The following is a 12,469-nucleotide window of genomic DNA, read 5'->3' as shown; positions in this document are numbered from 1 at the left end:
AAAGCTGAAACTGGATCCTTTCCTTACCCCTTATACGAAAATTAATTCAAGATGGATTAGAGACTTAAATGTTAGACCTAATACCATAAAAACCCTAGAAGAAAATCTAGGTAGTACCATTCAGGACATAGGCATGGGCAAGGACTTCATGTCTAAAACACCAAAAGCAACGGCAGCAAAAGCAAAAATTGACACATGGGATCTAATTAAACTAAAGAGCTTTTGCACAGCTAAAGAAACTACCATCAGAGTGAACAGGCAACCTACAGAATGGGAGAAAATTTTTGCAACCTACTCATCTGACAAAGGGCTAATATCCAGAATCTACAAAGAACTCAAACAAATATACAAGAAAAAAACAAACAACCCCATCAAAAAGTGGGGAAAGGATATGAACAGACATTTCTCAAAAGAAGACATCCATACAGCCAACAGACACATGAAAAAATGCTCATCATCACTCGCCATCAGAGAAATGCAAATCAAAACCACAATGAGATACCATCTCACACCAGTTAGAATGGCAATCATTAAGAAGTCAGGAAACAACAGGTGTTGGAGAGGATGTGGAGAAATAGGAACACTTTTACACTGTTGGTGGGATTGTAAACTAGTTCAACCATTATGGAAAACAGTATGGCGATTCTCAAGGGTCTAGAACTAGATGTACCATATGACCCAGCCATCCCACTACTGGGTATATACCCAAAGGATTATAAATTATTCTACTACAAAGACACATGCACACGTATGTTTATTGCGGCACTATTCACAATAGCAAAGACTTGGAGTCAACCCAAATGTCCATCTGTGACAGACTGGATTAAGAAAATGTGGCACATATACACCATGGAATACTATGCAGCCATCAAAAAGGATGAGTTTGCGTCCTTTGTAGGGACATGGATGCAGCTGGAAACCATCATTCTTAGCAAACTATCACAAGAAGAGAAAACCAAACACCGCATGTTCTCACTCATAGGTGGGAATTGAACAATGAGATCGCTTGGACTCGGGAAGGGGAACATCACACACTGGGGCCTATCATGGGGAGGGGGGAGGAGGGAGGGATTGCATTGGGGAGTTATACATGATATAAACGTTATGCACATGTACCCTAGAACTTAAAGTATAATAAAAAAAAAAAAAATAAATAAATAAAAAAAGGAAAAAAAATGTATACACTCAGTCCTAATCTGTTCCTGGACCTGAAAACTACTGTGATGATTCTGGAAAGGGGGTCATAATTAGGTTTGAGAGGACTGTCTCCTTAATGCTTTTATTTGGGGTCCCATTTTTTTTACCTCCCACTACCTAGAGTAGTCCATGCTCCTTGGGTAAGTGAGAGAATCTCCTTCATCATTCTGGGAATTCAGTAGAACAGAAATGAGTGTTAATTCCTGTGCTCAAACCCAACCTAAACCTAAGTGGCCCTTCCACTCATTTTACCTTGAGGTTGAAGAAGGAGGAGAGGTGAGGAGCCAGCAGTAGGAATGTTCAGACCTAGGTCAGGAGATGCTGATTCTCTTCAGGGGGTCTAGAATTTAATGGTCAGATGGGTGAGACTAACCCAAATTCAGCCAAGAGAGAAGAAACTTGCTGACATTGGAAGGGACCTCCTGAGGTTTATTCTTTTGACTCCTCTGAGACCTGAGCAACTACATGTAGATAATAGTTCAGGGGCTTAGTAGGTAAAAAGGAGGGATTTCTGCTCCTTCTAATTTATTGTCTTTAAAATAATCTTTGCCTTAGGGAATAAACCTGAGTGAGCTGAAGGCAAGACCCTGACACATAAAATTGTTGTACAACAGGACTGAAATAGAGTCTTTGGCCACATCATGTTTTCATAGGCTTCCTATTAAAGAACATGCAGAGGGACAGAATGATGTCCATCATAGGGAAATTTTTGTTTAAAATTTTATAGTTAATTACATGTGAAGCAATAACCTAAAAAGAATAAAATATCTAGGAATACAGTTAACCAAAGAAGTGAAAGAGCTCTACAATGAGAATTACAAAACACCGCTCAAAGAAATCAGAGAAGGCATAAACAAATGAAACAACATTCCATGCTCATTGATAGGAAGAATTAAAACTGCTAAAATGACCACACTGTCCAAAGTAAGTTATAGATTTAATGCTAATTTTATTAAGCCACCAATGACATTCTTCACAGAATTAGAAGAAACTATTTTAAAATTTATATGAAATAAAAAAAGAGCTTGAATAGCAAAGGTAATCCTAAGCAAAAAGAACAAAGCTATAGGCATCACATTACCACACTTGAAACTATATTGTAAGCCTACAGTCATCAAAAAAGCATGGTACTCATTCAAAAACTGATACAAGAAACCAAAGGAACAAAATAGAGAGCCCAGAAATAACATTGCAAATCCACAACCATGTGATTGTTGACAATGCTGACAAAAACAAGCAATGGGGAAATGATTCCCTATTCAATAAATGGTGCTGGGATAACTGGCTAGCCATACACAGAAGACTGAAACTGGACCCCTTCCTTACACCATATACAAAAATCAACTTAAGATGGATTAAAGATGTAAATGTAAAACCTAAAACTATAAAATCCCTGGAAGATAACTCAGAAAATGCCATTCTGGACATAAACCCTGGCAAAAATTTCATGACAAAGATGCCAAAAGACACCAAACAATTATTGCTCTTTTTGCAATAAAAGCAAAATTGACAAATGAGATCTAATTAAATGTAAGAGCTTCTGCACAGCAAAAGAAACTATCAATAGAGTAAACAGCCTACAGAATGCGAGAAAATATTTGCAAACTATGTATATGACGAAAGGTCTAATATGCAGAATCTATAAGGAACTTAAACAAAGTTACAAGCAAAAAAAAAAAACAAAAAACAAAAAAACAAAAACAAAAACAAAACAAAAACAACCCCATTAAAAAGTGGGCAAAAGACATGAGAAGACACTTTTCAAAAGAAGACATACATGTTACCATTGAACATATGAAAAAGTGCTCAACATACATGGAGCACAGTGGCTCACACCTATAATCCCAGCACTTTGGAAGGCTGAGGAGGGAGGATCACTTGAGCCCAAAAGTTCAAGACCAGCCTGGGCAACATAGTGAGATTCCATCCCTATAAAAAATATAAAAATTATCCAGGCGTAGTGGCTACTCAGGAAGCTGAGGCGGGAGGATCACCTGAGCCTGTGGAGGCAGAGGTTGCAGTGAGCCGTGATCAAACCACTGCACTCCAGCCTGGGTGACAGAGTGAGACCCTATCTAAAAAAAAAAAAAAAAAAAGACAAAACAAAAACAAAAACAAAAACAAAACAAAAAACCTCCACATCAGAGAAATGCAAATTAAAACCACAATCTCACACCAGTCAAAATAGCTATTATTAAAATGTCAAAAAATAACAGACTGGCAAGGTTGTGGAGAAAAGAGAACTCATATACGTGACTGGTGGGAATATACATTAGTTCAGCTCTTGTGGAAAGCAGTTTGGTGACTTCTCAAAGAACTCAGAACTACCATTTGACCCAACAACTATTCACAATAGCAAAGACATGGAATCCATTTAAAAGCCCACCAACCGTAGACTGGAGTTTTTAAATGTGGTACATATAGACAATGGAATACTATGTAGCCACAAAAAGAATGAGATCATGTCCTTTGCAGTAACATGGGTGGAGCTGGAGGTCATCATCCTAAGCAAACCAATACAGGAACAGAAAATCAAATACTACATGTTCTCACTTATAAGTGGAAGCTAAACTTTGAGTACATGTGGTCACAAGAAGGTAACAACACTTACCAGGTCTTACCTGAGGGTGAAGGGTAGGAGGAGGGTGAGGATGAAAAAACTACCTGTCAAGCACTACACTTAGTACCTGAAAGACAAAATAATCTGTACACCAAAACCCTGTGAAGTGCAATTTACCTGTATAACAAAGCTGCACATGTACCACTGAACCTAAAACAAAAGTTAAAAAAAAAACGCCAAAAACCATAAATGTTAAGAGAACAAAAAAAGTTTAGAATGATAACATCAGTATACCATTTATGTAAAGTTTTAAAGTGTGCAAAAATATTATATTATTTTTGAATACATGTATGATTAAAATGAATTTGAATACATTTGAAAATGATAAACATAAAATTTATTTTACCTCTGTGGAAAGAGGGAAATAATATGTTCTCAGGATCCTTGAATATACCTATGTTTTATTTCATAAAAGACCTGGAACACGTAATGCAGATGTTAAAATGTCCTAAAGCTGAGTGGTGGTTAGTCTATCCATTGTTATCTTATTTTGTCTGTGTATCTATAAATCCAAAATATTTTATAAGTTTAAAAAATCTACCAACATAATGCCAAATAATCACTTTTACTGACATTTTCTTGAATTGACTGAAATAAACAGGTTTTTTTTTGAAAAAAACAAACAAACATGTGAAGCTGTATACTTTAAACATTAAACACACCACTTCAGTAGAAAATTGGGAAGTTCTTTAGGTGGATAGATATTTATTTTCTTGCCATGGGGGCAACTTTATGGTATCTTTATGAAATACCGTATTTCACAGTACAGTTTTTCTTGAACTGTACTTTTTCTACAATGAAAACCATTATTTTGTTCCAGTCTTCCAATGTTAACTATTATCACCATCATTCAGAGAACTTCAGAGAGGATGAAACTGCTTAGTTTGACTTTTCCCCACCATGGGGGAGCTGGTGATGAGCTTATGCACTCCCAGCTTAGAGAGACAATTGTCACAAACACGTTTTTTATTTGTATAACTGTAAGGGGTACAAATGCAGTTTTGTTGCATGGATATATTGCATAGTGGTAAAGTCTAGGTGTTGGCTGTAACCATCACCCAAATAGAGTACATTGTACCCATTAAGTAATTTCTCATCCCTTATCCCTGATTCACTGTGAACCTAATGGACTTCATTCACTCCTCCAGGAAAGGGAAATACTGAATCTAGGAACAAATTGTAAACATCAATACTATAGAAGGTCAGTTGTGTTAAACTCCAAATGCAAAAATTCTCTTTCATTTTAGCTAAAAATATCCAATTTCAAAGTTCTAGAAATGACAGAATCCCATGCAGTAAAAACACAATTATATATATAAAAAAAAGCTTAAAATGTTAACTTGGAGCCTGAAAAACCATAGTTTGAATCTCTTTACTAATTACCCTCCACCTCAATAGTTTCAGTTGCATTTTGCTTAATGTAATGGGAAGGATAAGAGATAAAATGATTGGTGAGAGGTGATTCCAGTTTGGGCAGCCAGTGGCTACTAGTTATTTGACCTTGAGTAAGTCAGTCACCTCAGTATAGTTGGAAATTAATATTTTCTTATGTAAAATTGGAAATTAAGGTTTTTTTTTTCAAACTGTATGCAAGTTTTTTTAATCAATAAAGGTTAACAGTTGACATTCAAGAAAATTGGAGATATTCTGTTTTCTGCTACTTCTTAATAGATTCCTATTTTGACTTAATACACTAATGCCAGTTCAAAATGCTAAATAAAATTTTCCAAACAAATGATTTTTGGCAGCTGTATGGAAAGCTGCCGTTGCCATCTAGTGTTTCTGTCTGAGGGGTCTCCTGTAGGAGGTGAGATGGGAAAGCCTTGGCAACTGGGAAGACACATGCACAGTGAATGTGGGGAGAGGTAGGGCACAGTAACCTACACAGGACTCTCCTGGGTGAACACCAGCCTCCTGATGTAGACCCGTCCCAGTAGGAGGTAAAGACATATTGAGTGGAATGGAGGGAAGGATTGAAGTTTCCCGTAGCCTCTTAACGTGGCAATAACAGACCCAAGGGTTTCCAGTATCAGTGTCCCCCTTACCTCATTCTTTCTTATACTGGAGGGTGTACATTCTTTGGGGATGCTTGCCTCCCCACATTTTCATGATTTTAATTTTGTGAGTCCAGGACCAAATGAAGAAATTGATCTACTTCTGTTTTGACATAGAACCCAGAAATTAATTCTCTTTTCAAGAATACCTGAGCTCCATGTTTGGGAACTTTCTGTGTTGCCTCCCCGGTAAGTTTTGTGTTTGTGTGTGTGTGTGTTGTGGGGGGTGGGGGGGGCCCGCTGGGCCAATCTCTAGATGACAACACCAGTTCCTGAGGTCTTAGCTCTGTAAACAAGCTGATGTCAGTTTTCCTTATGCTCCTAGATGATTCCAAATCCCCAAGGTGACATGGCATTAAAGTTGTCCTCCTATCGACTTAGTATGAACCAATAAAATGATATCGTCTATATTCTCAAAGCTCTTAGAACTAAGTGTGCTTTCCTTTATCCCTGGGGGTGGTCTGCCATCTCCTTAACCTAGACTACCTGTATATATGGACGTGAGATAAAACATGTTGACCTGAAATGTGGCACTATGCCATACCACTCACTTAGCTTGTCATTCCTGCCCACAGTTTATCATTTCTCTTCCAAGCTCTGCTACTTAAAGGCTTATTAACACTTAAATGGGACAGACGTTATTTTTGTGCTCAATCTCCTTTCAGGGTTTTCACTGGAATTTCCTCTGGAAGATCCGGAAACTAAAAGGGACCAGAATTAGCTGTCTTATCCATGAGAAAATTCCTGGTTGATCTCTGGAATTGAAGTAAGGAGTGTTGACAGAATCATAGGTCATCTACTTTCTGGGAAGAACAAGGGTGAGATTTTAATGCAAGCTTTGTCGTGGCAATGAGATTTATACCTGTATCTTCAGTCTTCTGTATGCAGATACAGAGTTATCTTTGTAATAGTTTTGATTAGAGTTTATATCTGTTAGAACAACAGAGTAACGGGTTTCTCAATGCCAACTCATAATTTGGAACTCAATTTTGGAAAAGAGACATTGTATCCAACTCGGAAACAATCAAATGCACCAAATTCTAACAAAGTGAATCTAAAGTAGATTAGGAGTGATTATGTGATTACTCATTATCCATTTGTCCATTGCTAGCTGAGCCAATCCTAGGGCCTCTTCTGAGCCTACATGCACACACAATAAACCAATCTTTTTAGTCTCTTGATAAAATGATAGCTGATTTGAACAGAAAACCATGTGATTCTGTTTAAATCAAGCATTGCAAATCTCTGGCGATTTTTAGAGTGATCACAAGCTTCTCTCTGGAAACGGCTCATGATGATGGATTTTATTGCTAGGATTGTAATGTGTAGGTTAATGGGAGTGCTCGCCACCTCGCCCGGCTAGTTTTTTTGTATTTTTTAGTAGAGACGGGATTTCACCGTGTTAGCCAGGATGGTCTCGATCTCCTGACCTCGTGATCCGCCCGTCTCGGCCTCCCAAAGTGCTGGGATTACAGGCTTGAGCCACCGCGCCCGGCGAGTGATTGACTTTAAACAACTACAGCATTAAGTGGGTGAGAAATAGATAGGAACAGGGAGGAAGGAAACTTGAGTTAATGCGTAGGGCTGGCACTATAAACCTTGCTCTGATATGAAGCTGTAGTGCAAGCATTGGCTATTCTTTCTTCTTCTCTGTTATTGAGGTTGATAATCTCTAACATGGAGATTCTAATGCCTGTCCTGTCCACCTTTCAGGGCTGCTGTGATGATGGTTTGAAACTAGAGTGTGAAAGTTCTGTAAAAGTCTAATATATAGTAATATGAAAGGGTTGTGATTGTTTATGATGTGCTTTATACCTAAGCCAGGCAAAAAATAGCTCTACTGCTTGGCATTGTTAAATCCTGTTCAGTAAGCACAGAGAACCATTTGGTGGATTCTCCTCTACATGAGTTGGTACAGTTTTGGGCATAACCTTCAACCAGAGAATCAACCTAATTCAGACCTTGGGGCCTAAGTTTTCAAAATTAGTAAGCATTTATAGTATTATGTGTCAACTAAACTACTAAAGGTATTTGGGCATTTCTAAGAGCTGCATTCCTTGCCATTTCATGGTTCTGAACTAAAGATAAGAGCTAAGAAACGTGAGAAGACAGGGTGCATTAATTTATAATTGAATACATGCTAGGTGAAACAGAGAAGAGCCTCTGCATATTTGTCATAAGGGTTAGCAGTGGGACATTTTGGATTCAAAGAATAAAGCATTGTGAAAAAAAGTAGTTTTGAACAGATGACTACAAGGTAAACTTGCAATTTTGGCTAAGGAGTCAGACCCAAAGTGATAAACTTTGCTATGATCACCCAAAGTAATCACAACTTTATCACCCAAAGTGATAAAGTTTTTGAGCAATTTGTGTAGCTTGTCATTGTCACTCTTGGGGTCTTCTGAACCTGGAAGAAAACTTATGATGGGTCTGAGGATACAGAAGTACAAGTTGTTTTTAATAACCAATACCTGTAAAATGTGTGTCTGTGAAAGTCTCTTTTGTGAGTACTCAGGAAGCCTCTGAAAGTCTTCCATTCTTTGATACTTTGCTGGCTACTTCTGATAGACCCTGCCCCCTTTTACCCTTTCATAGGGCTTTGCAGAGGGTCCGGTGCCTGGACCAATGGATGGGAACTACTGAATTCCCAATTGCAGCTCCAACAGGATACAGCTCATAGCATGTCAGTTGTCAGGATGGACAGGTGGTGACAGCGGCTGCATAGACACATGTCCTTCAATGTGTTTCTGTGCCCTCATTCCCACAGCTTCCTTCTTGTGTGTTGCCTAGATGCTGTTTGCTATTATCACAGCAGATACAAGCCTGGGTGGACACTGGCTGTATAAGGCAGAGTTCCCATCAAAGCTCTTGGCTTAGACTGGAAATCGTCAATAGCTGAAAGGGCTCAGGGTATAAACTCAGTGTCACCAGTTACATAGACATGTGAGGTCTGAGTGGGGACTTAGAGAAGATCTAACCTCTTTCCCATGTTGCACAAGAAAATTCAAGTTAGAGAGAGATGAACTGGATAGCAGGCCATACATTTGCAGACCTGTGTTTTACAGAGGCAGAATTAAACCTATCATCTCAGTCCTTTCTTGTAGGGTCAAAAATCACTGTGTTTCTTCTTAATAAAATTACATGCCATTAAGGAGCTGCCTGGTATGTATATTCATGGCTTCCCTAAGCATCATCCATAAATGTGGTCCTTCACGACTTTGCATATACTACCTCCTCTTTGTGAAACATATTTAGCTCAATCTGCCACATGTCAAATTCTTACTTATTATTTGGAACAACCAAAAACAACTCTTAGACTCAGCAGTCTCCCTTAATGCAAACTGTTCACACAGGCCCCCCGGTCACTTGGGAGTGATCTGCATAATACTCAGCCATTTAACAAATCTTTTTTTAGAGAACTTTCTCTTTCTCCCTTCTTTGTCATTATTCATACACATTATTCACCAAGGAGGGAAGCTCCAGAGTCAATTCATCCCATCTTCCTGGGGCATCAGACACACGACTTTGCATGTAACAGGTTTCAATAAGTGTATTCTAAAAAAGCAAAGAAAGGGCAAATGGCCCTCTTAACTCCACAGACCTGTAAATGGAAATTGGAGAGTGCCAGATGATCTGCATGTGCCCCCTTATCTAATTCTTTTGTTGTTTCTCTGTAATAGCTGGTGGATTATGGGAAAGTACAATGCCAGTGACCTACAGGCATTCATCCTGGTGGGCTTTTCTGATTGGCCTGGACTGCAGAAAATTCTCTTTGCTGTTATCTTGATCTTCTACATCCTGACCCTGGTGGGCAACACTGCCATCATCCTCTTGCTGGTCGTGGATGTCAGTCTCCACACACCCATGTACTTCTTTCTTGGGAACCTGTCTTTCTTAGACCTCTGCTTTACAACAAGCATTGCCCCTCAGCTGCTGTGGAACATGTGGGGTCCAGAGAAGACCATCACCTACCACGGCTGTGTGGCCCAACTCTATATCTACATGGTGCTGGGCTCCACCGAGTGCGTCCTCCTGGTTGTCATGTCCTATGACCGCTATGTGGCCATCTGCCGGCCCCTGTACTACACGGCAGTCATGCACCCACGTCTCTGCCTGCAGCTGGTGACCATGGCCTGGTGCTGTGGCTTCCTAAACTCCTTCATCATGTGTCCTCAGACGATGCGGCTCTCACGGTGTGGACATCGCAAGGTGGACCACTTCCTGTGTGAGATGCCTGCTCTCATTGCCATGTCCTGTGAGGAAACCATGCTGATGGAAGCGCTCACCTTTGCCCTGGGGATGGCTCTCCTCCTGGTACCCCTCTCCCTCATCCTCATCTCCTATGGTGTGATTGCGGCCGCGGTGCTGAGGATGAAGTCAGCAGCAGGGCGAAAGAAAGCCTTCCACACCTGCTCTTCTCACCTCACAGTGGTCTCTCTCTTCTATGGAACCATCATCTACGTGTACCTGAAGCCAGCCAACAGCTACTCCCAAGATCAGGGGAAGTTCCTGACTCTCTTCTACACCATTGTCACCCCAGCATCAACCCCCTCATCTACACTCTGAGGAACAAAGATGTGAAGGGGGCCATGAAGAAACTTCTGGGGTGGGAGAAAGGGATTGGTAAGCCTCAGTGAGGGGAACACTCTAGTAATGTAGACAGTTTGCTGGAGTTATTGTCTTAGATGTGTCTGTGGCCATGTGGAGAACTAATATTCAAGCAGTAGAGTGAACGTGGGTGGGAAGATGCTTTTGAGTTTGAACCTGTCCTCTGCCCTCTGGATGTGAAGTGGTTTCCTTCTGTTTGAAGGTGCCTGCTTCAGGATATCTCTGCTGTATCTTGCACTTTCCTTATCTTTTTGATTTATCCACAACCGCTGGGGACTTACTGAACTAATTCAATCAAAGGTACTGGGCAGTCTGCAGATTATGTCATGGATGTCAAATAAAAATTGAGACAACATGAGTGGCCTTTTCTTCAAGCCCTTTTATTTGCTTCTGTGGCAGTTTTTCAAAGAGAGAGGGGTAAACATCAGTAAAGTTATAGTGCCCTGTCCTGGATACAGGTTGGTTCTGTATGAGTAGGGAATATCCTTTGAGTTGCTTTTTGAAAAAGACGAATTTGCTGAGAGTTATTTACATCTTCTCCTTGACCTTTTCTCATAGCCAAAGTACCTACAAAAGAGCTGACTTTAGTCAGGAATGCAAGCCTTTGGGAAGAACAGAGCAAATGATACACACCCAGATAGAATGAATGACTTTGTTCTCCTTAACAGGTTACTTTAAACAGCTGTAAATATTCTACTTCAAAGACAGCTGTCCTATATTCAAATTAATCACTGACCCTCAACCTCCACAAATAACTCTGATGACCAATCTTGTAAAATCAGTGCATGTTGGAATGGGGCGTTACTGAAAGCAGTGTTTCCAAAACTTGATCGTGCATCAGAACGCTTAAGGCACAAATTTCCGAGAACTCTCCAAATTTCCTGAATCAACAATGCCAGGTGTGGGTCTAGGCATCTTTGTTTTTAAAAAGCTCTCTAGGTGTTACCGATGATAGATTTTGAAATAATTGTTTTAGAGATAATAAAAATCCAGCTCCTCACATTACCCAGGACTCTTCCTGTAGCATTCTGAATCCATGGCTGCCTTAACTGGGTATGAATGATTCTGTGCACCAGGCATGGGAAAGACAGTATCATCCATATCTGGATTTGGAACTGATTTATCTTCTCACCAGTTAACTTTCGAAGCCTAGCCTTTTTCATGTGTATTATGGAGGTCATACTCCTCCCCTTACAGGGTTCTAGTAGAGATTAAGTAAGACAAGGTGTGTTAAATATGAGGCGGGTGGTCTCTCAGTAATACTTACTTTTTTTTCCCATGTACTACAGGCATTGGGCAATCTTCTTTTACAGGTCTTATACAATTGTTGTTTAGATCTTGCTTTTAGTAAAATTCTGCTTCAGTATTTTTCCATTTATTATCTGCGAGATGGAAAATATTCTTCTCTTCCATGTGTAGAAAACACCCTTTGCTTGCTTCTTTCACATTAGGTAGATAGTATCCCTCATAAACTCTCAGAGGACTTTGCTTCCTACTTTTGCACCCTAATATAAATGTGGGTTGGGGGGTGAGGTGCCGATTGAGGGTAAGTGTGCAGATTTCACATTATTTGTAGATAATACCAGTTCAGGCTTTTTGAATTACAGGGCAGAGTGTGTCCATAGACTATCACAGAGATTAAATCTATGAGATAACAAAAATCTCCAGACAGAAATGGATAAAACTTCAAAGTTGTTTAAACAGGTGTTTTGGAACTATTGCATGAAATATTTCAAAACCTGTTGCTCCTGTCATCTTCCTGAATAAAGGTGATCATAGGACATGTGAAAAGTAGATATTCTTTACCCTATTTGCAAATAATGTGACTAAAACATAGGGAGGTTAAGGGAGTTGCTTAAATTACAAGGCAAGTGAATACCTAAGATGGCATTCATTATTTGTCAAACATTTCCCATGGAGTTTTTCATTCCATTAACTACTGCTTACACATTTAGGTCCTATGTGGTTAAATTTGGACTACTGGACTATT

General features: G+C 39.6%; 1 protein-coding gene and 1 long non-coding RNA gene across 2 annotated transcripts in view; one reads left to right on the top strand and one right to left on the bottom strand.

Moving 5' to 3' along the window:
* The window catches only part of LOC117075101, a 64,220-nt gene that overhangs the window by 25,394 nt on the left and 26,357 nt on the right, over nucleotides 1–12,469 (bottom strand). The window lies entirely within an intron of this gene.
* Nucleotides 9,562–10,522, top strand: LOC117075100 (putative olfactory receptor 2W5). The gene is given in 3 exon segments (XM_033197161.1): nucleotides 9,562–10,150; nucleotides 10,153–10,404; nucleotides 10,407–10,522. Coding segments are annotated over 3 exon segments (957 nt in total).

This window comes from Trachypithecus francoisi, unplaced genomic scaffold (genome assembly GCF_009764315.1).
Source record: "Trachypithecus francoisi isolate TF-2019V2 unplaced genomic scaffold, Tfra_2.0 Lachesis_group5, whole genome shotgun sequence".
Lineage (NCBI taxonomy): Eukaryota > Metazoa > Chordata > Mammalia > Primates > Cercopithecidae > Trachypithecus > Trachypithecus francoisi.
Note: the sequence above shows the minus strand (reverse complement) of the source record. Positions and strands in the feature narration are given on the sequence as shown.